General features: G+C 51.2%; 1 protein-coding gene across 2 annotated transcripts in view; it reads left to right on the plus strand.

Moving 5' to 3' along the window:
• The first annotated feature begins 16,842 nt into the window (after positions 1 to 16,842).
• Positions 16,843 to 27,742, plus strand: part of RBPMS (RNA binding protein, mRNA processing factor) — a 191,824-nt gene continuing 180,924 nt past the window's right edge. For both annotated transcript variants that reach the window (XM_090032032.1, XM_090032031.1), the window contains exon 1: positions 16,843 to 19,720. In XM_090032032.1, coding sequence (XP_089888158.1) covers positions 19,658 to 19,720 — 63 coding nt within the window. In that variant the 5' untranslated portion in view covers positions 16,843 to 19,657. The remainder of the gene's footprint in view (positions 19,721 to 27,742) is intronic.

The following is a 27,742-nucleotide window of genomic DNA, read 5'->3' on the forward strand; positions in this document are numbered from 1 at the left end:
ATGATCTCCCCTGCTGGTCCCTCACAGATGTGCTCCTGGATAATTTGTTCAAAGAGCTTCCCCATACCGAGGTAATGGGCCTGTAGTTTCCTGGGTCCTCCTTCCTCCTTTTGAAAATGAGGACCACATTGGCCCTTTTCCAGTCCTCCCTCATCCAAGTCATTGATGAAGATGTTGAACAGTGTGGGCCTGAGGACCGAGCCCTGGGGCACCCCACTGCCCACATCCCTCCAGGACACCATGAGTGCTCATAAAGCTGAGCCAGGGGTCCCACAGTGACCTCTGCTAATTTCCTTAGCACTCTGGGGTGGAGATCATCAGGACCTGCTGATTTGAACACATCTAGTCCCACCAGAAGTTCCCTGACTAGGTCCTCGCTGACCCTGGGCCTGGCAGCACCTCCCCTGGGTCCATCGGGGATCCCAGTGGCAGGGATGCCCTGGTCCCTGCTCAAAAAAATGGAGGCAAAGAAATTGTTAAAGAGGTTAGCTTTGTCATTTGGTGTGATCACCAGATTTCCTAACATACCCTGCAGAGTCCCTATGTTACCTGGTACCTTCTTTTTACCCCCTATGTATTGAAAAAAGGACTTGTTATCCTTGATCCAGGTTGCTAGTCCCAGTTACGTCTCTGCCTTAGCCTTCCTAACAGCCCCTCTACCCTCTTGAGCAATGGAGGTATAATTCCCCTTGGTGATGGCCCCTTCTTTCCATTGGGTGTACGCCTCCTTTTTAGCTTTGAAATGTTCCTGGATGCTTTTGGTGAGCCATGGGGGCTTTTGAGCACTCTTGCCCCCTTTGATCCACGTTGGGATTGTCACCCTTTGGGCTTGGAGGATTGTCTCTTTAAGAATGATCACTCTTTCTGGACTCTCAGCTCCCCTCCCCTCTGGGACCTCAGTGCCTCCCCAACTAGTCTCCTTACCACATTGAAATCTGCCCTTCTGAAATCTACGTCTGTTGCCTTGCTGCAGGCTTTTGACACCCTGCGCTGGATGGTGAATTCCAGTAGGCAATGATCAGTATCGCTCAGGTGGAGGAGAACCCGCAATCCACTCACCAGGTGGTTGCCCATGGCCAGGACCAGGTCCAACAAGGCATTTCCCCTGGTGGGACTGTGCACCTCCTGGGTTAGATGGAGGTCCTGTAACTCGGCTAGGAACCTATGTGAGCGGTGAGATCTGGCTGACTGCTCTTCCCAGCAGATGTCTGTATAGTTTAGGTCACCCGTGATGACCACATCCCTTGACTTAACTGCCTCCGCAAGCTGACCTGAGAATTCCCTGTCCAGCTCTTCCCCCTGGTTGGGTGGCCTATAGTAGACCCCCACCATTAAGTCCCTTTCCCCCTGACCCCCTTGTATTCAGACCCAAAGCACTTCAGTCTGCCCCTCCTCTGACCCAGTGCTGTTTGTGAAGATATGTATTGCTCTTTGATGTAGAGCGCCACACCTCAACCTTTCTTCCCTGTTCTATCTCTCCTGTACAGCCTATAGACCTTGATGTTTACTGCCCAGTCATGCGTTGGATCCCACCAAGTTTCAGTGAGTCTCACTATGTCTGGGTTTGTGTTAGCTAGCAGGAGGGCAAGTTCCTCCTGCTTGTTCCGTGTACTATGAGCATTGGTGTAGAGGCATTTAAGGCCTCCTGAAGGTGTATGCATCAGTATCACAGGAGCACGGAGGTGTCCTGTGCCAGGTAGTGTAACTTGGGGTGGGGATGTGTCACAGGAGCACCAAGGTGTCCTGTGCTATGGAAGCAAAAGGAACTGAGCTGCCAATCAACCTTTATAAACAGCCCAGGCCGGGGCCTGACTAGCAGTTCCCTTTTGGCAGCTGCAGGAGCAGGAGCTCTGTGGCTGAGCTGAGCTGAGCTGAGCTGAGCGGCCTGAATTGGTAGTGGCAGCATTGTGGTGCTGACTGGCTGCGATGATGCCGGGGCGGACAGCACCTTGATGAGAGGTATGGTTGGAGGCCCTGGCAGGGGGGCTCAGGGTTTATGTTATGAGCAGGAGGCTCTGCGTTTTATGTTGAAGCCAGGTGGCCGGTGTCTTGGTTATAGTTACTCCGGAGGACCGGGTGAGGCTGTAGGGGAGTGAGGAGGCCTCACGGGAGCTCCCCAGCGCCTTGGGGGTTCCCGGTGCCCATTAGGGGCACAGTGCCACAGCGGGCACAGCAAAGGAGTGCCAGGAGGGCGCTCGCTGAGTGGGGGTTGTAGCCCCAGCTGCGAGAGGCGCGGCACAGGCCCCAGAGTGGGGCGGCGGGCGCGAGAGGCGCGGCACAGGCCCCAGAGTGGGGCGGTGGGCACGAGAGGCGCGGCACAGGCCCCAGAGTGGGGCGGGCTCTGATTGATAAAGACCCAGTAGGGTCGGGGAGGCCAGGTAAGGCTCCGGCCGCCTGGGCCCAACCCGGGATTCTTGGCAAAGACCCAAGAAAGAGTCAAGGGGGCCAGGCACGGCTACGGCCGCCTGAGCCCCAAAAGCGTGAAATGCAAAGCGTGAGAGGCACGGTATAGGCCCCAGAGTGGGCAAAGCCCCAGAGGGGGCAAAGCGTGAGAGGTGCGGTATAGGTCCCAAAGTGGGCGGCAGGCGCGGTGGCGTTGAACCAGACCCAAGGGGTGCCGGTAATGGGGCGGCGGCGACGAGCCAGGCCCAGGGGTGCCGGTAAGAGCCGGACAGTGGAGAGACAGGCCTGGGGTGCCGGTAACAGGCCGGTGGGTAGGAGCCCGGCCCAGGGGGCGCCAGGCGGGCGACAAGCCCAGGGTGCCAGGGAGAGAGCACCTGAGGGGCAGGGGACTGTACAACGTCCCACGGAACAGCTGCGAGGCTTGGGGCGTGCTAAAGGGGAGGTTTGGAGGCACGCATGCCCCTACTCCAAATGGGGCGCCTCTGTGCGCCCCTCCCTTAAGGGGTAAGAACACACTTACCCGTTCACTAGGGGAACAAAGGCAGCCTCCCATTTAACCTATTAAACAGCAAAGTTGTGGCGGGCGAGATTCTGAGGGTGCTGAGTCCACCCTAACGTGACGGTAGGGGGCGCTAGGGAGTTCACGGCTGCTCACAACCAGCCCCCTAATCCCAGGACTATCTGGGCCCCTGTCTCTTACCTGGGTACTTCTTGTGCTTGTTGCCTGTCTTGGCTGGGCTGTTCTTGTGGGTGTCTCTTCATTTGGTGTTCCGTGGCTCCCTCTGTCCTCAACTTCCCCTTCCCCTGATAAGCCTAGTTTAAACCCTGCCAGAGGAGATTGGCCAACCTGAAAGAGAACACATGCTTACCTTTGGGGGAGAGGTGAAGCCCATCCCACCCGAACATGTCACTTGTCCTGAAGTATGGGTTGTGGTCCAAAAAGCCAAAGCCCGCCTCGAGACACCATTTCCGAAGCCACAAGTTGACCTCCCTGATGCAGGTCTCATGGCATCGCCCATGTTCGCTCACTGGAAGGACAGATGAGCTGTCTCCTTTAGCTTGCTCCCCAGGGCTTGGTAGTCCTTCATCAGGCGATCAGGGCTGCTCCTGGCTGCTTCATAAGTGCCTTCATGTATTAGGACCATGGGGTAGTAATCGGTGGGCCAGATAATGGCTAGGATCATCTCCATCACATTCTGAATCCTCACTCTGGACAGACAGTAGACCTCACGTGACATGGTATCCTGGTTCCAGATGGGACCTTCTGTACCTCTCAGGATGGAGTCGCCTATAATGAGCACCCAGCGTCTCTTCGTCTGGGTCAACTTGCCTCCTTCAGCCTATTCTGTGCATGGAGTGTCCTCCTTTCCAGAGGTTTCTTCCTCTTCTTCCTCTGCCTCCAATGTCACCAGGGCCTCATCTGTTCCCCAGCTGGACTGTGGGAACTGGTACTGCACTGCCATGAGCAGCCCTGGCTCTGGAGGGAATCTTCTGCCATTCCGCTGTGGAGGGTACCTCCTGGGGTTCTTCTCCCTTTGGTGCAGGGAAAATGGCAAAACCTAAGGAAGAAGAAAACTACTGAGAATTGCTTTAGTAATTAAACAGTATTTTAGCATCTAAGTAGGTGAGTGTAAAATTTCCTGCCTTTCTGGATGGGACCAAAGGTAAGAATTGCCTCTTAAGTTTAAACAGAAAGAGGTAGTTAGCCATTTTAGTCTGAGGACCTTGTCCTATGGGACACAGCACTTTTTATTTAGATCATAGTAAATGTTACTGTGCTGTATTAAAAGTTAGAATGTACTATGAGCACTTGCACAGCAACATTCACTACAGTTTCTAAGTGTAATGCGTAACAAGGTACAGGACCACACTGGAAGTGGTTCAAGACTCCAGTGAGGTGTGGGGGCTGGGACTGACAGTAGATTTTTTTCCAGTCTCAGACCCAGCACAGCACTTGAAATGTTTGTCAGTCCCAGCCCTGGGACCACACTGGGGCTGATTTAAAACTCTGTCACTGTCCTAGTTCAAGATTCCAGTGTGGTGCTGGGGCTGGGATTGACAGCCAGCAAGCTGTGCTGGTATTATCTCCATGGAGCAACTGGATAGTAATTGAACTTGTCTCACTTAATGCAATTTAGATTACCCCAAAAATCCTTAATATGCTACAATAGGATTGCACTGAGCACAAAAGGACCACACTTAACACGTTTTGTTTGAATGCATAAATCACTTGCATGTTACGTGCAGTTAACACATCTTAAGTGTAACTTGCAATGAGGCCCTGAAGCCAAGCAGAAGGCAGAGCAGGGTGGCACCTTAGAGACTGCTTCAGAGAGGCAAAAGTATTTGTAGATGCCAGCTTATTTCATTAAACACTTCATCAATAGCCTAAGTTTTAACAGAGGGACACTTCTAATCTTTAGGGGGCATGGGCTGGCCCCAAAGCAGCTGTGTGAGTTGGGGGAGAGGGTCATGGTCCGACTTCAACCTACCATGCGGGGCTTGGGATTTTGGCAGCAGGGAGGGGTGGCAGTATTAACTGCCATTCTTCCACAGCTGCCAAACTTCCTTCAGGAGCCCCACAGGCCAAATTTCAATGCTCTGTGGGCTGCATTTGGTCCGTGGGCTGAAGATTGAGCACCCCCGAGCCAGGGGCCTTATGAGGTTTGTATACTTCACAAGTAAGCCTGTGTTGATTCTGGACTTTGTGTATCTATGTAAAATTCCATTCCTTTGGTTTGCTTTGAATATAAAACCTGGTGGTTCTTTAAGCAGTTTAGTGTAGCATCTCTTTTGCATCAGAGGCATTCAGCACTGGCTTGCGTGCCTGTGGTCTTACAAGTCTGCGTGGCTGGTCAAGTCTGGGATTTGCTGTGAACACCACGTTTCTGTTGTTGCTTTTTCTTGTCTTAACAGAACTGGAATTCAGAGACATGAGTTGAAATGACTCTGGCCATGGCTCCCTCGGAGCTTGTCAAAATGTGGAGTTGTTTCTGTGAGCTGCTCGTTCTGTGCCCTGAGATAGTAAATGAATTGCTCCTGGTGCATGTGAAGACAGTGTGACCTGCTAAATAAGGATCTGTCAAATGTGAATGTCACAACTGTCTTTCGGCTACAATTATATTTGCAATGGTTAAAATCTGACTTTAAGATGGGAACAGAATAAAAAAGTGATCTTCAATAGCTATAGGTTGTAGCCATATTGGTCTACAGGCAAAGGGGTTAAGAAGAATGGTGAGTGTGCCCAAAAGCTTGCAAATAAAGATTTTTTTTTTTTTTGACAAATATCTAGTTGGTCTAATAAAAGATATCACCTCTACCAAGAGTTCCAATCTTTAATAGGCATCTTAAAATTGTATTGACATTATAGAAGGGACCCAAATAATTCTTACTTGGGTGCTGCCCTATTCAGAGATTTAGGAAAACATAACTTTGTCAGACTTTTCATTTACATCACTAATTAATTCGGGGGTTTTTACATAATAAATTTTTTGGCCATGTTAAGAAAGGTCTAATAGCTACCAGACGTATGCTGCTAGTGCATGGATTGCTGAGTCTTTCAACAGATTTCGCTTGTCCATTGTTAGCTAAAAAAACCTAGGATTCCGGGCTAGCCTAGGGGGTGGCATGACACCTCATCTGAGTGACAGAAAGGCTTTATTTACTACAAGTATTCAAAGTCAAGTCAAACCAAACTAAACCAAATCAAAGCCCAGTAAGTAGCTATAAGGTGATGATTTCTCACCAAACAGGTGACAAGAGAGACAGTCTCTTTCTTCCAGTGTCTTGAGATAGCTGGGGCACAGTAGCAGCTGGCATCAGAGAGATTTCTCACTCTTGAAGCATGTGCGCTGTTAGCTGTTCTGCATCTTTCTTATATCCTTAGTTCAGCATTTTCAAAGCATTCTTGTAGTTCTGTAAATCAAGAAAGAGTCCCAAGCAGTAATTGATGGACAAATCCTGTTAATCAAACTGCTCATTATTGGTATCAGAAGATTCCAATTACCATCCTCAGTGACAAGAGGTTATCCATTTCTACTAAGTTTGGAACATATCACAAAACTGATTAACAACTGGGAAAAACACAAGGTTTTGGGGAGTGTTTTTGGAAAATCAAGGGAATTACTAGACAAAATAAAAGTAAATCAGGAGGAGACATCTATCACATATGGAGAATGACTCCTCCTGTACATAACATGAGGTAATTGAAAGAGAAATATTTACCATACTACTTAATCAAGGAGAGATATTTCACACAGTTACGTACCAGACAACTAGGAGCCTGCTTGAAATCATCGTGAACATAGTAAGATAAGTTGGAAGGGATACCTCATAATTTCTTCTCAGATGGCCTAGCCATGAACTCGTATCCTCTTGCACAATGCAGTTAGCACCAGTATTTTCTATTTTAACTTTTGTGAGTAGGCCCCAGCTTAGCATGAATTTCAGAGTTATCATCCATGTAGTAAGTCTTGCTCAACAAAAGCTTATTTGAATTTCAGTGTCTGTATGGCTAAAATGAAAATTTCTCTGCATTTAGGATGACTTTTGACACTCCTTCCCTCCCCTCCCCTTCCTTCCCACATTTTTCCCAAATGGAACATATATAAGGAATCACAGGAATCACAGGAAAGTAAAGCTGGAAGGGATCTCACAAGGTCATCTAGTCCAGCCCCCTGCTCAAGGAACAATCTCCTTGTTGTCATTTCAAGAGCATTCTTGTTATTTTAAAAAACTTCTTCCAATTCTAAAACAGCCTAACTCAGACTATCTAAGACTTGTTTGAATAGATTTGTCTTGGAGAAGACTGTGACTGTGGCTTATAAAAGCTTATGGGGTGCCATTACTTATAAAGACTTGTTGAAAGTGCACAGAGCAGCAGTCTAAGTTTTTAGTTCTCTGTGCACTGAGCCATAGGCACTTTATAATAAAACACGCAGTGGGAAAGCCATTGAGTTTCATTAAGTCCCTATCAGGATTATGCATGCCTCAGGAATGGAATGCATGGAGGACATGACCTGGGCAATACTCCTAAAGTGTGCAGGGTCCAAACATGTAGCTCAGGAACTTGGCATCCCGATTCTCTAATACCAATCCTATCTCAGATAGCTTAAATGAATGAGTATGCACTTGGGAGGGAAAAGTTGCTTCTGTCTTACCACTTGGCAGCCATTTTTAGTTAAATCTTGCAACACTCTCAAGGTAGGCAGATACCACCAATCTCTCAGCACTGGGCTGTGAATGAAGCACTGAATACTCTGAAGGAACTAGCGAATCTCACAGGGTAACTCAGCTTTAGTACACAGACTTCCTCGTGCAAGGTTCCCTGGTCAGCTTTGGATATGACCATATGCAACAATTTTGTATCATGTTCAGACTTTGCCATCCCCTTTTTTTACCCCATTTTCCAGCTTAATTTTAATATGTTGAACAGCTCAGGTCCTGAGACATATCACTGGGAAACCCCATCCATGTACCCAGGTAACCATTCTCCATTTGTATTCCTGAGCTATGCTTCCTGAATTTTGATCAGTTTTTTTTTTTTTTATCTATGAGAGAGCCTTCTTCCTGAGCCCATGGCAGTTTAGTTTCTTTTAAGAAATGCTGAGGGACCTTGACTAAAGCTTTTTGAAAATCACAGTGTTGACTAAATATCCCTTATTTTTAAAAAAATCTCCAGGTCATTATCATAGTCTTTGACAATCCCTTGCAGTCAAGGATGATTGACAGTCTTCTGTGATTTGTTTCATCTGTGGGTCCAAAGTCATCTGACAAGGATGATCTGGAATTGCGTTGCAACAGTGTCTGTCAAGAGCATGTTTCCATGAGGGGCAGGTGGCCCTGATTCTTGATTCATGGCTGTGCATAATGTCTTTTATCATGGAGAAGCACATCAGCTTCCATGCGGTTCTTGATGGAACAGCACCTTCATCCAATGGCCAGGGGGCCAGGACAGTTGCAGCTCTCATTCTGCTGCAGCCTTCATCCACTTTTGCAGCCATTGAGATTCTAACATCTTTTCTTGCCTGCTCCACCACTGAGGACTTGTAGACCCTAGCTGGGGGCTGGGCAGCCTTATTATAGTGGCAGTCTGTACTCACCATGTCACAGCACCATCAAAGGATATATGTGGCTTTTCAGGAGGGGAAAAAATTGCCATCTGCTGTCTCTACCACATCCTGGTGATCCTGCTGCTGCTTGGCCCACAACTACTTGTACATCAAAGTTACCCTTGCTTATTTCGCAGGTAACCTTCTGTGAAGGTTATTCCTTCATCTGCCACCTGTGGACATGCTGGGTAGTGGTATAGCTCTGCTACCAGAATTCTCCAGGTAAGGTCAGCCTAAATGGAGGAGTTTGTGGCACGTCAGAGTGATACCTAACACTGGGTGCCTCTACATGAGATACCAGAAATGCAGTAACTAATTCTACTGTGCATTAGCATGTCATGGTGAAAGCTGTGCTAATGCACATTAAAATCAGTTTACTGTGCATTAACATTACCTAATGCATTAACATTACCTAAAAGATGTGCACTGGTGCTACTGTGCAGTAGCGCTGATTACAACATGTTAAATTAGCACCTGTTACAGGTACTAAACTGAATGCATTGTAATTGCAGCACATTAATGTATGTGTAGACATGCCCACTGGCAGTTAAAGAAGATTCTCAGCACATGGAAGTAGCAGCTTGTGCTTTAGGAATTCAATGTCTTGGGGCTTGATGTCACACATATGGGCAAGTCCAGATGAGCCTTGTATGTGCCTCTTGTAGTGTGACATGTGCAGCAACAAGAAAATGTTCCCTGCACTGTAAATTTGCAGTGTGGAGATATCCAGGGGTCAAAAAAACCCACATAGGAGAAAAAGCAGGGCAGGACACAGTCCTGAGGCAACTGGAAGCTGGGTCCTCTATAGAGACACTCTGGCTGCCACAGCATCTCTATGGTTAGCCCTCGCTCTGGTGTTGAAGCACACTACCTGCATGTGAGGGAAGGCAGCATGCCACCCTCAGGGAGCTGGACCTAAGCTCCAGTGCAGTAAGTAAGGGGTAAAGAGACTGGAGAAGGGGGGAGGGGACCATGGAAGGGACCCCTGCCAGCCCCACCCAATATCCCAGCACCTTGATCCCTTCAATGCCTGGCCCCCCCCCCAACCTGTCCACTTAGCACCCCCCCCCCATCCCTGCCCCCCCCTGCTCCATCCACCCCAGCATCCTTGGGAAAAACAAACCAAAAAAAAAAAAAACCCTCGAGGTCTGTACAATGTCCCAATGTCTTGGGTCTAATGTCCCAGGACCAGCACCAGTGGGTCCCAGAGTGGGGTGCAGGCTGGCAGGGGTCTGTAGAGTCAGGCTGGGCTGCACCAGTAGGGAGAGGGGGGAGTTTCATAGTAGGTAGGGTTAGAAGGGACTTGAGCAGATCATCAAGTCCAACCCCCTGCCAGGGCAGGAAAAAGTACTGGGGTCAAATGACCCCAGAAAGGTGTTTGTCTAGCCTCCTCTTAAAATCCCCCAGGGTAGGAGCCTGCACCACTTCTCTTGGAAGTTGGCTCCAGATCTTAGCTGCCCTGACCATGAAGTAGCGCCTCCTGATGTCTAGTCTGAATCTACCCTCTGCCAGCTTGTGACCATTATTTCTAGTCACTCCTAGTAGTGCTCGGGGGAACAGGGACTCTCCCAGTGCCTGCTGGTCCCTTCTGACTAGTTTGTAACAGGCCACTAGATCCCCCCTCAGCCTTCTCTTCTGGAGGCTGAACAGGTTCAGGTCCCGTAGCCTCTCCTCATAGGGCCTGCCCTGTTGTCCCCTGATACGAGTGGCCCTCCTCTGGACCCTCTCCATGTTGTCTACATCCCTCTTGAAGTGCGGCGCCCAGAACTGGACGCAGTACTCCAGCTGTGGTCTGACCAGTGCTGCATAGAGGGGGAGGATCACCTCCTTGGACCAACTCGGCTCTGTGCTCCACAGAGCCCCTGCTGGCCAGGACCCCTGTACCCCTGCTGCCCTGCTCTGGGCCCTGCTGGTGCTGGTATGGGCCCCACGCTCCCACTCACTCCCAGTGCCTCTTACCCCTGTAGTACAGGCCGGGAGCAGTGTGTAGCCCCAACACCCTGCTCGTCAGCAGGGAAGGGGCTGGTGCTGAGCACAGGGAAAAGTGGCCCCTTGCCCGCCCCATGGCCAGCGCCCCACACTGCAGTGGCTTGCAGCCTGCATGGGGCTGTCTGTGCCTGCTGAGGACAGCTCTGCGCAGGCTTCGAGCAGCTGCAGCAGGGAATGACCACCCCGAGGTGGGGGAGGGTCCACTTTTCCCCGTGCTCAGTTTTTTCCGTGGGGTTCCTCCCTGCCTAGGGTCCTCCCCTGCCCTCCACCCCCCCCTTACCTGAGGTTCCCACATTGGGGCAGCCACATGGTCCCAGGCCAGCAGCCCTGCTGGGGCTTCCAGCTGGGGGGCAGGGCTGGATGGGCCCTGCTGTTGTGGGAGCCTGCTGAGTTTCCCCTAGTTCCTATTGCCCCTGGTTCCTGTCATTTTTGACAGGAACCAAGGACAAATCAATATTAATTTTCTAAATTTTTTTAGGGGCCCCACTGGCCAGATTGAATAGCCTTGTGGGCCACATCTGGCCTGTGGGCCTTATTTTGCCCACCCCTGATTTAGGCTGTGATCAAGGTGTAACTTCACAGTTAGGGCGGCTAGGAGCTGGAGCCAACTTCCTAGGGAAGTGGTGCTGGCTCCTACCCTGGGGATCTTTTAAGAAGAGGCTGGATGCCTACCTGGCTGGACTCACTTGAGTCCAGTCTTTTCTCCTGCCCAGGCGGGGAGTCAGACTTGAAGATCTACAAGGTCCCTTCTGACCCTACTTCTGTGATTCTATGATTCTATGAAATCATGCCATAAATAGTAACCCTGACACATGTTAAAGGTAATTTATGGTGTAATAAAGTAAATGAGTCACAAAGATGTTATAATATATAACATCTTTATGGGTTGTCTGTATCATGCCTTAAATTAAATATGTGGCATGTCACAGATCCTGGCATGGGGCTGCCTCAGTCTGGAATGAAGCACCCTGTGCCTAATCAGTGGGAGCAGGCTGGGGGAGCCCCAGTTCCTAGACCCTGTGCAACTGCCTGATCCCTGTAGGCAGATGGGGAAGTGGGGTGGGTGCTGTGAGCCTGACATCTGGGGAGAAACTTCCTATATCAGGCTTACTTTAGCGCAGACCTTTAAAAGCAGGCATGCAGGTGGGAACTGTAGCTGCTTACCAGCCTTAAGTTCTTGAGGCCCCTGTGGAAACAGCAACTGGTGAACCAGGAACTACAGGTGCACCAACACATCGGTCCAATATCGGTTTGGTACCGATATAAGGAAAACTGGTTGTATCTGATATTGGCTCAGTGGGGCTGATAATTTGGCTGATAAATGCCCATGCTGCGTGCAGCCACAGCACAGCACTCGGGCACCAAGGAGCACAGCCGGCAGCATGGACAGCTACCTCCAGCTGGTAAGTTCAATGTAGTGGAAGGGGAGGGGGGGAAGGAAGGGGCATGGGGGAGGGCAGATTAACACCTCCCACAATGAGGGAGGGGGCAAGGGCAGGTGCTGCCCAGGTGGGGCAGGGGGAGGGCCAGAGCCATGGCTTATGGTGGGGGGGGAAGCAGCTCTTGTGGTGCTGCACCCCAGGAGGGTACAGTGGGGGGGGTGCCCCCTGGATCTGCATGGGGTGGAGCAGGCTGCAGTCAGGGCTGCATGGGGATCTCGGTGGGGGCTAGGCTTGGAGTGAGAGCCAGTGGCAGGGGGAGGATGCTGCATCCACCCCAAATTTCACTGCCACTACGCTCCCAGCACTGCCGCCACCACCACCGCCACCGCCACCACCACCACCCACAGCCCCGGCTCAACACCTCGCCTCCACCCATGTGCTGGGAAGAACTGGAGCTGTGCCAGGTGGCTGGTGGCAGTGGTGCTGGGAGCAGAGCAGTGGCAAAATTTGGAGTGGATGCAGCATCCTGCAAGTGCTGCTGGTGCCCACTCTGAGCCCAGCCCCTGCCAATAAGAGCCCCACACAGCCCCAGCTGCAGCCCACCCATGCAGATCTGGGGAGTACCCCACCACCCATCCCCTCCCAGGATATAAGCAGTAGCAGGAGCCACTTTTCCCCCATGAGCTGCAGCTCCACCCCCCAGATCCATCCCACCTGGGCAGCGCCTGCCCCTGCCCCCTGCCTCACTGGGAGGGGGCATTGATCTGCCCCCCTATGCCCCTTCTCTCCCCCCTCCCCTTCCACTGCACCGGGCTTACCAGCTGGAGGCAACTGTATGGGAAATTGTATCGGTATCAGCCAATATGTCTCCTTAAATATCAGTTATTGGTATCAGCCCCAAAAATCTCTATCAGTGTACCCCTGCCAGAAACTCCTAACTGTCCATGCCTAAGATACAGATCCCAGAACAGGGGACTTTTAAAAAGCACACCTACAGCTGGGCTGCAGCTGATTTTTTTTTTTTAGTTTCCCCAGGTGTTCGGACCCAAATGCTAGGGACAGACTCCCAACAAGAGCCCACTGAGGCAAGGATATACAAAGATTATAAAATGTATTTTCTATGTTACATCAGCAGGGTACACCAGGACTGCCTCAAGTGACACGTTTATTGTGAGCATTATTACATTTAGGATTTCCTTTAAAGCCTGTATTTGTGGAGCCAGGTAATTCTGAATCTTAGACTTCATTTTAAAAACGTTGTAGGTTTCCTGCTCACCTGCTTTGAAACTATGACCTGAGGGTAACCTAAATGTTTAGAAAGCAAAGGGACACTTCCCCAAACAAATTACTGTTTTAAAACTTCCCCTGGAGTTTAAACTGTGATGTCTTGGAGGCTTGCCCCCTGATTTTTAACATTTGTGGTTGGCACTGCTGCTTTTAAGCTTCTGGATTTGACAATAAGGGTCCCATTGGGTATTTATAACCCAGCAGTAAGCATATTTGGTTTCTTATGCTACGGCTTCTGATGATGTCAGCGGTTATATGGTCCCAATGTTGACCTTGAATAATCAGTTCCTGTTGAGCTTGCAGGGGTAAGGGGAAAGATGTGAGCTCACAATTTCAGCTGCAGTAGTTTCCTAATGGAGACAGTTTTCTTGCAAGGGTTATTTATAGAGGCAAAAGAATTGGTTGTGTTTATACCACACCAGACTGGGAGTGAGTGTTCAAAAACTAGAGTCTCTCGGAAAGGACCTGAGACCCCCACCACGCCCCATCCAAAAAATGTGATCATCAATAAAATGGTCTAAGAAAATGCCATGGATGTAGCTCCTCCAGACATTGCACCTTTGCAGAATAGTTTTCAAAAACCCACTGCTTCAATTTAGGGCCCCTGTTTTGTCTACACATGCCCCAAGTGTGAGTGACTCCCTGGCCCCATCTGGTTCTCCTAAGGAAATATCTATGCCTCTCAAGAGCGTTTCAGAGGACATGGATAATGAGGATGCCAGCGTAAGGGTACTTGCACTGTGTAGCATACTATGGAAAACATTCCTAGGCTGGCCTCGGATTCGTATGCCAAGTGTGCTGATTTTTTTTTTTGCTCATACAGCCCAAGATTTAGTGAGGGATGTTGTGTTTGGATGCTCTGATGTCTGAAATCATAAAGATTTTTTCCTTCCCCTTCCCCTGCTTCTTTCTCCTGTTCCTTGTAGTGTGAAGGAAGGTTTGTTTGGTAATAGCTTTTGTTGGACCAGCTCTATTTGTGAGGAATGACAGGCAAGCTTTTTGGCATAAAATGCCCTTCCTTAGGTCCCCAGAAGATACAGACTTATAGAAAATTAGGGTTGGAAGGGACCACAGGAGGTCATTTAGTCCAACCCCCTGCTCCCCAGCTAGATCATTCCAGGCACGGCTTTGTTGACCCAAGCCTATAAAAGCCTCAAAAAGGGTCCAGAGGCCTGAAGTGCTGCTTTTGTTGGTGGTGGTGGCCAACCCCCAGCTTTGGGCTCATAATCTTCTAATAGTTTAGAACCCACTGTCCTGAGCCATAGGACAGGCCTGAAAGAAGGGGGCTTCCACCTCAGCTGGAGAATGCAAGGGGATCAAATCCCACTACCTCTTGCCTGCTAAGCAGGTGCGTTACCATTTGAACCAATTCCCTGCTCTTTCCTGACCAAATTCCCTGCCCCGTAATGGCTGCAACAACACCACAACTCTTACAGGATGCACTGTTTTGGTAAATTCACTGTGCAGCCTGTAAACCCCCTGCCTAGCTTCCTGCTGTCATCAACCCCCGTCCTCCTCCCTGCTTCCCCCACCCTGCCCCCAGATGTGCCAGGGCTGGGGATGGCCTGGCATTCCTCAACAAAACCCAGATTTTGTGAGCCATGTGGAGAACAGCCAGCACTAGAGAGGCTGCTGGGAAAGCATTGGCCTTTGAGTGTTAGAACAAACCAGGAAAGGGCAGACCAAGGGTCAATGCTTATTTGGGGTGACTCTGACCTTCCAAAGGGTTTGAAGCTAGCTTAGCAGTCAGACAGCCACACTGCCCCAGTTGAAAACGCTCAGATCTGGGGAGTCCCAGGGGTGGCTACAAAACATGTTTCTAAGTTTCCATGGGGTTTTGCTATTAACACTGAATAGTGGTTCAACCTACCTTTATGCCACTTCTTACGATGATAGACTCTCCACTGGCAGAGCAGCAGGCTCTCCCCAGCAGCAATGGATTGTCCTGAGCTTTGCTCCAACATAAACTGGTTTTCCCTCACTCTTTGGGGGACCCTTCCATGGAGAAAGTGCAGGATGGGCCTTGGCACTGAGATGCAGAGAGCTTGTAGCATTCAGGGCACAAGCCACTCTGTGAGGGCAGCAGCAGAAGCAGATGAGTGGATTTTATTCTGATGCACTGACATTTAGGAATCAGCAGAGCACCTATGATCCAAGAACAACACATTGGCACTGGGTTGTATGAGCAGGCATGTTGCTTGCTCAGCCAGTCTCTCTGCTGCATCCTGCTTGGTAGGATGTGACTGTTCCAGCTGGAATTCTCAGGGGACAAATGCAGAGTCACTTTTCCTACCAGTTCTAATCCCATTGCAGCCCAGACTGGTGCACTGGGTGGTTTGGTGTGGGAGTAAAGGAATCATTATTCTGCCTTTCTTGACTCCACTTGTCTGCAGGAAATAGGTAACATTTCCAGTTGCCTCTGAGAAAACAGCATCTAACTGAGAGCAGCTCAGGGGCTTTTCTCTCACTCGCATTCACTTTGCCCCCTTTTGAGCAATATGCCAGTGAATGTCTAGAGGGCCAAGTGGAACGCCTTGGCTTTGTCTGTATTGGAAAGGAAGCTGAGGGTAAGTTAGGTTCAGTGGATATAAGTACATTGTTCTCAGCCACTCTTTATTGGTGAGAGAAGCCCCACAGAGTTCTCAGATGCTTATCCCTGTTCATCCTCATCTGAAGGATTCCAGAAGGAGTTTGCCACCTGACCTGCCTAGGTGCTTTTGAGACTCCAGCTGCATTTTGAGCCTCTGCATCTTCAGACACTTGTGTTGGCTTCTGAGAGTCTGATGTTGAGCGACTTGCCCATTGTAGTAGAGATGGAACCAGGACCTGGTCCTGCAGATCCTTGTGTTAGATAGGACGCAGGCTTGTGGTTAAGGCACTGCTGTTGTCAGGCTAGTTCCTGTTCCTGCTCAACCCTTTCAGAGGAAGGAATGTTTTGTCTAGCTGTCTCTTCTTTCTGCATGGCCCCTAAGTCCCTTTCCCCTGTATCTTACGCCACTCTACTCCCCTTGGCACAGCATGGCAGGAAAGGGCTTTCAATGCCAGAAAGGGGACATATGAAATTCAATCCAAAGCAAATTCAGTTTCTTCCCTTTCCCTTCTCCAGCAGGCTGGGCAAGATTCCAAATCTTCTGGACTCTGAGGCCTTATCCGGACAAGTACAGATGTTTGGTTCCCTGGGGACAACCAGCAGTGGTGCACTTTGTGCAGCCACTAGTTGTCCCCAGGGAATGCCCATACCACGCGCCCTCTGGAGCATGGCAGGTTATCCCAGGTTAGGTAGGGGAGCAACTGTACTGGCCCCAGCAGCCTTATCTGGGGTTCTAGGAGCTATTGACACATTTGTTTCAGCAATGATTTTCAGAAGGGTAAGAAATAGCCCTAGGTGCCTATCCTGCAGTTTAATTATGAGTTCTTTTTCTGTAACCAACATGTCCTGATAGCTATCTCAGTACACTCTGCTTCTTTTGTCGAGCATATCTGCTTTTATCTTTGCTTTTATCTGTACTTCTTACTTCTCAGATTTAAAATCCCAAATGCTGAACTTTGTCCTGCACATCTGTGGTGTTTCTAACTTTCAGCACTTGCCAGAGTAGGGAAATATACAGCAAAAAAAATTGTTTTAGGTTTGTCCATAATGTAAGCAAATTTACTTGTGTTGTTTCAAGGTCAAAGTGTAACCATTCAAGCAATTTAATCTGGGGGCATATCCTAGAGCACTAGCTAGCATTCAAAAATGGCAAAGACATTAAAGCACAGCTTGCTTTGTTGTATGCAGACCTAGAATACTGTACTTGCTTTAGAGGGCCGGTTATTGCTGGCCTGTTAATGAGCTGGGCATTAAGGAGTCCAGTGGAAATGAAACACCGGTGGTGAGTTTTTTCCATTCCTAGGGCTGGTGGTCAGCAGCAGAAGGACAGGTCACACATTGCTGCGTATTCTGATGTGAACTGACTTAGGTCCAGAAAAAGGTTTTGCCCTTGAAACGATCTCCTTGGTTCCTTTATTTATCTATTTGTTAATGGGAACAACACAAAGGTGTGGGAGGAAATCCATACCCACAATTTTGGGGATCATATGAGTAGTCTGTTGCCAGTCTAGTATGTAGAGGTTTAGTTAGTGGGCATGTCTACACAAGACACTTACTGTGCGGTAGCCTAATAACACTGAGCAGTAAGTAGCATGCTGGTCAGAAACCGTGCTAATGAGGTACTGCACAGTGTTATTAGGCTACTATGCAGTAACCATCACAAAAAACCATGTGCCAGCACTAATGCACAGTAACTGTAGTTACTGCACGTTTCGTTAGTACTTCATTAAGGAAGTACTGAACTAAATGGTCAGTAACTACTGAGCATTGATGAATGTGTAGATGCTCCCAGTGGCCAGCACCAAACAGGTACTTTAGACAGGAAAGACAAATTCACAGGATAAAAGTTTCTTGTGGATTTGAAAGCCTCCTTTTTGTCTTTCCTGCAGGGGGTGCTTGGCCACAAACAGCTGCTAGTGTGCTTTAGTCACCTCGGTCAAATCCAATGGGTCTCTGTTGGCCTTGCCACTGTGCAAATGATACCAATAAGTGCCAGAGAAGCCAGATCCGCAGGGATGAAGGGGAATCTGTCAGAGCAGGTACAGCCCCCCTCCATCTGGCATCCGTGCTCCTGCTCTTTAGCAGTGGAGCCACTTGTCAAGTCTGTCTCTTCCTATTCTGATGGCAGCCGGCTCTGCAGGGTGATGTTGTCACTGCTGTCTCACTCTTAATCTCCCAGAGTCTAGCCCAGTTCTACCTCATCCCATCTCAGTGAAGCATCTCTTATGGCTCCAGAGAATTGGAAGGACTCCCTTTCTCACACTGCCAGTGGAGCACTGGGGGACATCCTGGTCTCTCCTCTGTCCCACAGGCTGTGCAGCCACCTCTTCTCTGGGTTTGTGCCCTGCTCAATGGGATGAGTGGACAGCAGGTGGAGCCTGCATGCAATGAGAGTGCCTGTTGTATTGTGAAGCTGATGTGGGAATGAACCTGGATACAGGTAGAGAAAATGTCATAACCCAGGAAGTAGACCTGAACAGAGGCTACGTCCTCTATACAGAATCAGTTGCAGTGGCAGAGCGCCAGAGAGTAACACAGGTATCTGTCCACCTGGAATGCAGCTTTCTGAAGACAGCTGGCTTGGAGCCAGGTACTTTATACACCAATGTCCTGCTTGCTTGATAATTTTTTTTCCTTTGAGAAATCTACATTAAAGCTAACATTTGATTTAAATTAATTTCCCCCTCAGTTGCTCCAGACATTCCCATCATGTCCTTCTGCAGCTGCTTGCTGTGGGTAGCAATTCTGGAATGTTACCTTTTGTATAGCAGGCTTGGTTCAGCTTTTGATTTTTCTAGATTTGAAGCCCAGCAGGGCATACTGTGGCAGATCCTCTCAGTCTGGTCTCTTGTAACAAAGGGCAGAGTATGCCCCAGGAATCCTGCTGGAGCCCATGATTTCTGTTTGGGCTACAGTGCATGCGTCTGCAAGAGACACCCAAACTGGCCCGAAAGGTTTTCTATCTCAGGGAGCTCACCATGTTCCCAGGTGGGTTGTACCCCGGTAGGTTAGTCACCCCTGTCACCTGTCCACACTTTAGTCTGAGCTTCCTTTCACTCACCTTCAGCTGCAAACTGGTGCATTGCACCTCCTTGGCTCCAGTGCTTCACCCAAGGAAAAGTGTCATTTGAACACAGGAAGGAGAGAGGCTCAGGGCTGAAAGTGGGGCAGCAGGGCATGGGGGAGGGGTGGGATACTTTAGAAAAGGGACTTTTTGATACAGATACAGATACACTATCAGCTTTCCATCACACATCTTAAAGCCACATTAAGACACCCGTGCTTCCCATTACTATAAACACACCCAATCCCCTGCGCACCCACCCTCACCTACCCCAATCGCAGTCCTTAGTCCAAGCACTGGTTTGGGGGTTATAGTCTCAGTTCATTCACTGTCCCCGTCGCTGTCACTTCCGCTACTGCGGATCCTGTTGCAGTCCTCCTCGTTGTCTCCAGGTCCAGTTGCATCTCTGTCCCCTTGGTTGTCCCTGTCCGCTTCCCCTCCCCGTGCGGAGGTCTGAACAACCTGGGCCAGGTGTTGCTTTTCCCGATGAAGGCGGCTAAAAGGGACGGGGCAGCCCAGGTATCCGTCTCTCCGCGCCGCGCCGCGCCGGGCCGGGCTGGCCGCTGGCAGCGCGGGGTCCCGCACCCTCCGAGGACAGGCGGAGCGCGCTTGCCCGCCCAGCCGGGAGCCCGGCAGGTCGCAGCCCGGCAGAGGCGCCGCTGCTCCAAGCCCCGCCCCAGCCCCAGCCCCTGCTGAGGGGGGCGGCCGTGGCCCCTGCCCCCGGCGCTTTGGACGCCGCCCCGACGGGAGGCCCCGCGCGTGCCGCCCCGCCCCGCCCGCGGGCTCATTTCAGCACCGCCCGCCGCAGCCCGGCTCCAGCCAGCGCCGGACCATGAGCAGCTTGCCCACCGACAGGGACGCCGGCGCCGCCGACGCCAGCCCGCCCGAGGAGGAGGTACCTGGCGCGGGGCGCGGGCGCGGCCGGGGCGGAGGCGCCTTGAGGGCGCGGGGCCGGGCCGGCCGGGCCGCGGGCAGCGCCGAGGAGCGGCCCTTGGCCCGGCTCAGCCCCGTCTGGCGCGGGCTGAGGCGGCTCAGCCCCGGGCGGCCTGGCCCCGCGCCCCTGCCGCGCCGCCACTTCGAAAGGGCCGCCCTTCCGCTGGGGCAAGGGAAGGCAGGACAGGAGAAGCCTCTCGTTGCCTTTAGCCCGTGAAATAGTTATTCGGAGAAGGTGGCATCCAGACTCGCCTCGCCTACCTAATTTGTTGTTCAGTTTTTTTAAAATCCCGGTATTGGCATAGCACAGGCGGGGGACCCTGAAGAAGTTCTGAGGACCTCTCAAGCCCCCCTTGGCTCTGTTGCTGCAAGATCCAGACATGGGCTGGCGGGCCGGGAGAGAAGTGCAACTTCTCGGACCTGTCTGCAGTTCTTGAAAGGCGGCTTGTTTCCCTGGATCGCAGCCTGGGTCTGAAGACCTCTCTGTTGCAGGCATGGGTGCAAGTGAGGCTGGGAAACCTGCGCAGCACGATTCTGCTTAGCCAGTCAAATAACCTATACCTGCCTTCTCCCTCGTGTGTTGGTGATATCCAGACACACAATGTAGTGCCCTGGGCTTATAGGAGTCCTAGAAAATGGTAGCCTTCTCATGTCCCACACACTACTACGTTTCCTGCACATGAATGTATGTGTCTGGCACCCACTGCATTGTGAGTGGGATTTCACAGCACAGGAGAAGCATATCAGTGTTATTAGTGTTTAGGCTGGAGGAGCTGCCCTCTGGGGAGCAACTGTGTCTTTGGGGGTCAGCTCAGAGCTGCATGTGGTGACATGGATCTCTCCTGGCTCTGCAGAAAAGGTTGGAGGATTGAGGCTTTCTAGTTTGTCATTTCATCCGGGTGGGTGCTCACCAGTTTAAGGAAAAGCAGTTGGGTCATTTTGGAACTGGCTCAGCAGCAATGCCTGTAGGCATGCCCATGAACTCTGCATCCCCCCCGTGGTTGGTGGGGGACAGCAAGCTCCAGCAGTCAGCGGCTGAGCTGGCAGCAGCAGTAATAAGCATGGAGCTCCCGCAGGCAGCCACGGTGTTGGTGGCAGTGGTGGGGTGGTGGTGAGCGTTGAGCAGCAGTCAGCGACTACCTGCAGACATCCATGATCACTGCTGGTGGCGGCCAGTGGTGATCATGGACCGCCCTCAGAGGCTGCCAGTGGTGTTGGTGGCAAGGGGGAATGTTGAGCGGCAACCACCCACAGGCACCACCAGTAGTGTTGGCGGTTGCCTTTTTGTAGGGCATGCACTGCCACGCTCAGGGGGTGCACGTGCACCCCCTATGCATCACCAGTGGGCATGCCTATACACGTGCACGCATGTCCACACGTGCTACTGGTGCATCTCCAGGGAAAACACAGTTTTACCAAAGTACTTGAATATTCACATTTAGCATAATCTCACTATAGGGATTCACAAGTCTCTTCCTAGAGCAGTGGTCTCCAACCTTTTTGTGGTGAAAATCACTTCTTGGCATCCCAGGATCTACCGTGCCCCCCTGCCTGCCCTGCCCCACTCCCAGCTTCCATCAGTTCACTGGAAAATTCCAGATCTAGCTCTTCTCCTGGTGTGGCGATCTGTACTAAATGCCTACCATCAAGTCCCCTTCTCCTCATCTCCCTGTATCTTGACCCACAGGGTCTCAAGTCACCCTTCTTCCAAATTGGGGTCTCCAAGGAAGCATACTGCTCCTTTATATAGATAGTACACCTCCTCCCTTTTTTCTTACCTGATCCTTTCTGTGCAGCCTGTAGCTCTCTATGCATACAGCTCAGTCAATTGTAGTGTCTCACCAGGTCTCCGTTATTCCAATGAGATAATGTTCCCTATTTGCTAGCAGGAATGCCAGTTCCTCCTGCATATTTCCCATACTCATAGCATTTGTGTATAGACACTTAAGTCCCCCCATTAGTAACCCCCAGTTCCGCGCCTCCCCAATGTCATTCCAGCCTCCCAACACCTCCCTGATGGCCCTCTCTACGTTCTTCCTGGCTGGCTGTCCCCCGGCTTGCATTGCCATCTGCACACCCATCCCCTGTGCACCTCGTTTACAAGCAGTGCTCTCAAAAGAAGACTCCATATTTTGGACAAATAAGAAAATTAAACCGAGTCCAGGAGTGGTATAAGATTGAAAGTGTGAAGGGAATGTATTTGAAATGGTACCTGTCTAGTCTGGAGTGTTTGGAAGGAGTTGCACGAAGATCATGTCAGACTGGGTATTTGGCTATTTTGGGCCTTTGTACAAAATTGGCCTTTAAAGTAGCTTAAATGCCCTTTTGCATCACTTTACTAGTGTGACTGTTTACACTGCCAGCAGTGTATTGCGTGTTAAATGACTTTGGGACACAGCAAAATAAAATATGTCCAAGATGTTTTAGTTTGCTACCTCATAGCCACTGAGGGAAGCACTGGGCCCTGTGCAGCTCAGGGGCTGTGCAGGCAGCCCATGCAGGCAGGCTCTACTAAAGGAAAAAAAAAAAGGCGGCAAGCCTGATCTTTTTTTTTTCTTTCTTCTCCCTGGAGCCTGCATGCCTGCCTGAGCTGTGCAGGAGCCCAGTGCTTCCCTCTGCGGCTGCTTCTCTCTGCAGTAGTGGCAGGGCCAGTGCTTCCCTCCACAGCTGCAGTGCACTTCAATTTAGGGAAGGCAAAATACAGCCCGCGGGCTGGATCCAGCTTGCTAAGCCATTCTATCTGGTCCACGGGGCCCCTAAAAATTTTTTTAAAATTAATATTTATCTGCCCCGGCTCCTGTCATTTTGACAGTAGTAGGACACAGGGGAAGCCACAGCAGCCCCTGGAACAGTAGGGCCCACCTGGCCCCAGCCCTGACCCCAACCCTGGCTCCACCCTCCCAACCAGAAGCCCCTGTCTAGGAGACCATGGGCCTGCACCAGAATGGGAAATTCAGATAAGAGCAGAGGCACAGGGAGGCAGGGAAGACTGATCGCCCCAGTCCTCGGTGCTGGACCAGCTCCTGCTAAGTCCTGCGGTCCAGCCATGCAGCTGGGAGTGAGCTGGCATACAACAACAGCCGGGATTCTTTCACCCAGACGGGCAAGCGCAGGGCATGTGTGGTTGGGGCTGTGCATGCTGGTCTCCACCTGTACCACAGGGCTGGGGCAGGGGGCTATGGCCAAGTGGGAGCATGGGAGCCAGCATTGGTGTTTTGGGGCCAGCTCCCCTCTGTCCCTGCTGGTGCAGCCCAGCTCAGCTCCGCAGAACCCAGCCAGCCGTGCCCTGGGCTCCTGCCGCCTTACTCTGGACCCTGTTGGTGCTGGCCCTGGGGCACCTCTGGGCTGTTGCTGGTTCCCGCACGCTTGTTTGCTCCCAACCTGCCCATCCCACCCCCATGGTAGAGGCGGGGACCAGCATGCGCACTCCTGACTCCCTGTGCCCCACACTTGCCTGTCTGGGTGAAAGGACTGGGCCCCAGGCTGCATGGCCTGGGGCAAGGTGATGTGGAGACTTGCATCAGGCCTATGGCCACATTTGCGCTGCGACGGCTCCTGCTGCCACCAGGAGGCTGGGGGCCACCGGGGAAGGGCCTGTCTGGCCCTGGCGGCAGCGCAGGGGGCACCCAGAGCTGCTGGGGGTGGCACAGGCTGGCTGAGATACGGTGTGGGGAGATGGTGCGGAAGTTACATTGCGTGCCTTAGGCTTGGGGCAGCAATGGCCCAGCTGCCTCTCCCCACGGGCAGCCCCAGCAGGTGCTGCCGCCTCAGGAGGGAAGGCCCAGGCCCCCCCGCCCTGCAGGGGCCCAGCGGCCTACTGGCAACTCACCCCCCCAACCCTGAAACGGGCGGGGAGGCTGTGCCAGGAGCCAGAGTGGAGCCATGGCCGCTTTTATTCTCCGGAAGCTCCTGTGGCCACAAGTGGATCGGGGGCCCCAAAGAAGCTCCTGTCCAGCCCTGGGGACAGCACAGGGGTGCTGCCTGAGGTTTCCATAAGTGATCAGGGACCCGGCCCGGGGCATGGGAAGCCCATGGAGGCCACAGGAGCTTCCAGAGCAGAAAAGCAGATGCGGGCCCAATCCGGCTCGTGGTGCAACCTCCCTGTCTGTCCCAGGGCCAGGGAACAAGCTGCCGATGAGCCACTGGGGCCCTGCAGGGCAGGAGGGGCTGGGCCTTCCCTCTGGGGCAGTGGTGCCTGCTGGGGCCACCTGTGGAAGGGGGCAGCTGGGCTGTTGCCTCCCCAAGCATAGGCACGTGATATAACTTCTGCGCTGCCACCCCGCACTTTCTACAACTCAGCCTGCATCCCCATTGGCCTATGCCACCAACAGCAGCTCTAAGCACCCACTGTACTGCCCCCCAGGCCTGACAGGCCCTTCCCTAGTGGCCCCTGGCCTCCTGGTGGTGGCAGTAGCTATCAGAGAACAAGCGCAACTGCGAGGCTTGGGGCAGCAAGGGCCTGGCTGCCTCCCCCGCCCCCCTGGCCAGCCCTGGGGCACAGCGCCACATCAGGGGGAAAAGCCTGGGTCCCCCCGCATGCCAGGGCTGTTGGCCCATCAGCAACTCTCCCCCTAGTCCCAGGATGGGCAGAGAAGCTCCTCCAGGAGCAGGATTAGCCCTTTACATGCTTTTGCGTTCTGAAGGCTCCTGCAGCTGCCAGGAACCCAGGGGCCATCCAGAAAGGGCAGGGCTAGCCTGGGGGACAGTGCAGGGGTGCAGCTGAAGCCGCTGGGAGTGGCACAAGCTGGTGGGGACCTGGGAGGCTCCCCCAAAGTTGGATCTGAGCAGCTGCACCAGCGCGCTCAGGCTCTGGGCTATTGCAGAGGGGGTGGGTGGGTGCTGACTGGGTCAGTGGGTGGTGCATAGGGCGCTCCCAAGCATACCCCACATCCCCTCAAACCCTACCCGCAAACCCCAGAGCCACACCCTCTTTCACATACAATCACACATCCTACAAATACCACACACACACACACATATATCCACAGCCCCCCCACAACCCCCATATCCACCCACCCACCCATATCCCCGACATCCCTGCACACCCCACACACTATACAAGAGTAAGACTGCATTTTGAGCTATTATGCAATCACCTCTAAATATACAGCACAAACACATACAAATCCAGACAAAATATTTTTTTTTAGTTGAATTAAAATATATTATTACAGGTATTTGATTTTTAGTACATAATTTGGGTTTTTTTCTGGTTCTAAGATAGCAAACCCTCTTCCCTGAAGGAGTACTGCTAGCGGCAAGGGGAGGGACTTCTGGTGGCAAAGGTCAGAGGTCAGGGGCAGGACTTCCGATCCCAAGATGGTGGCTGGGGGCAGGGCACCTATCAAGGGGCAGAGCTTGGCAAAACTCAGTAAGTACCTCTCCGCCCAAAATAATTGCCTGTCCCTGATTTAGGGAGAATTAAACTGAAGTGAACCCCCATGGTGTGTACACATAGCTATTGTTCCTTGCGGCACATTAACAGAGGTTGAGTTCTGCAGGTAAATATCTACTAGTAGAAACCTTGTACTAATATCACCTAGTGCAGTGGGTCTTAATGAAGCTTGGTTCCTTTCTGATAGGCAAACTAGAGGCTTTGTCAGACAATTAAGATCGCAGGCCTTCCTGCCATTGGTGAGTTAATGTGCTTTTAATCACAGATCACTTTAGTCTGCATCATATTAAAGTAAAATACAATTCTACCTTCAGTATCACCAAACCTGTCCATTAAAATTGAATTCCCTTCCCTTCCAAAGCTCCTTTCCCTTCTCCACATTTTGCCCAATTCATAAAATGGTAAAAATATAATAAACCTTGGGTATTTTTGCTTTGCTTCTTAATTTCTGATCCTTCCTTGTGAGTCTACACTCACTTCACATTTCCAGGCTGTTTTCATAGCTTCATAGTTGTTAGGGGCTGAAAGTGATCTTACAGATCATTGGGTTCAGCCTCCCTGTGCTTGGGCAGGAAAGACTGCTGGGGTCAGATGACCCCAGCAAGGTGGGTGTCAAGACACTTTTTGCAAATTGCCAGGGTGGGTGACTGTACGACTTCTGGGGAGAGCCTGTTCCAAACCCTCAGCACTCAACTTGTAAAGAAGTTTTTCTTTATCTCCAGTCTGAAGCAATCTTCAATCAGTTTGTGCCCATTGTTTCTTGTCCTCCCCTGAGGGCACCTTGGTGAATAGAGATTCCCCTAGGCCCTGATGTATGCCCCTAATATACTTATAGGCTGCCACCTGGTCCCTTCTGAGTCTTCTCTTCTCCAGGTTAAACAGTCCCAAATCTTTCAACCTCTCCTCATATGACCTGGTCTCTAAGCCTTAACACTTAAATAATGTTTTAAAAATGAAAACTGGGATTTTATTATAATCACCTGACTCTGGAAGCTTAAACAGTAAAGGCAGCACCAAATAGCATAAGACATGAAATTGTGGCCTTCGTATAGTAAACATCAGTGAAAATATTCCCAGCTTTCCCCACCTATACGATAGAGGCTCACATAGTACTGCTATACGATAGAGGCTCACATAGTACTGCTGGTGGTACCACCACCATACTCTATTAGGTATGTTAGGAGAGGATAACAACGTGACTATATATCAGATCTCAGTAGCATTGATGGATGAGACATGGCAAAGCAAGTTTTCCCTTCCCTGCCCTTCCTGCCACTACCAATACCTGCTGCTTACTCTGATCTATGATTTCTCCGTCTTAACAGAATGCTGAGCAGGGCGGCAGCCCTTTCTCCCATAGGAGGATACTGCTCATACTAACACAGCAATTCTGAATTGGGAAGGGGCTATGCCACTGTAAGGCATAACTGTAGTAGTGGAAGCCCAGGAGACCCCCACACATGCATCACTCAGAGTTCACAAGCTCTGCAGCCCAGAGCAAGTAGAAATTGCTCAGCAGCAACAGAATGAAGCAAAGTTTTACAAACATCTTGTTTATAGAAGAGGACTGAAGAGCTAAGACAGCTATATGGAAGGGATAGGATGACAGAAAGGGGAGTTCTGGCTCATCAGTTAGTGTGTGTAATGTATGAAGTTGTGTTTGAGGTCCCCAGATTGCTGTGCAGCATGGACAGTGTTTGGTTTTCCCATATTTTTGGGATTTGCTGGTTACCGCATAGGACCAGGAAGGAGTTTTTTCCTCCTCTGTTTGCTTCAGATGTCAGGGTTTTTTGGGTTTTGGAGGTGTTTTTTTTTACCTTCTGAAATGTTGGGTGTTGGCTACAGCCAGTCCTGGGCGCTTTGACTGGGATGTGCTGATGCTTCTGCTGGGAGAGGTTCCTGGATAGAGGCCCACTCCTCCACTCAGAGTCAGACCTTCTGGCACTGGATTTATGACCCAGATACCTTGTTCCAGGCAGACCCAAACCTTCAGACTGACCATGACCTCCTCACCTGATATTAGGCAATTTTATTGATATACAGTGATAGCAGATAAGAATAATGCAGGCAAGGCAAACAATGCTGTATCTACCAGTCCTATGGCCGTCACAGAGGGAAGGTATGTCTGACCAGTACGCAAGCTTCATCCTAAGGTTTTTTCTTGAATGTCAGGTATCGGCAACCCAGAGATCGAGGGCCGAGGGTTGGTGCAGAAGTTTGGTCCACAGGTGGACTCCACCATGTTGGCCTGGTTCAGTGTGCCAGATCCAGCCATGAAACAACCTTGCATGTTGACCCAGTCTCATACACCAGATGTAGCTACGGCCCAGCCCCATGTGCCAGCCCAGTCCTGCACCCCAGATCTGGCTGCAGCCTGAGCCCATGTGCTAGTGCTATCTGGTGCATGAGACGATGTCATCTGTCCCATAGAGCTCCCTACAGGTCCAGAAATTTGACAGTGAGGGAGCCATGGCACTTAATGCTGCCACAGCTCCCTCGCCACCAAGTTTATGGACCCATGGGAAACCTCACAGGCCAGGCTACATGGCCCCATGGGCTGGATTTGGCCTACAGGATGGAGGTTGAGAA

The sequence above is a fragment of the Crocodylus siamensis genome, chromosome 2, assembly GCF_052110815.1.
Source record: "Crocodylus siamensis isolate JL-2025a chromosome 2, ASM5211081v1, whole genome shotgun sequence".
Lineage (NCBI taxonomy): Eukaryota > Metazoa > Chordata > Crocodylia > Crocodylidae > Crocodylus > Crocodylus siamensis.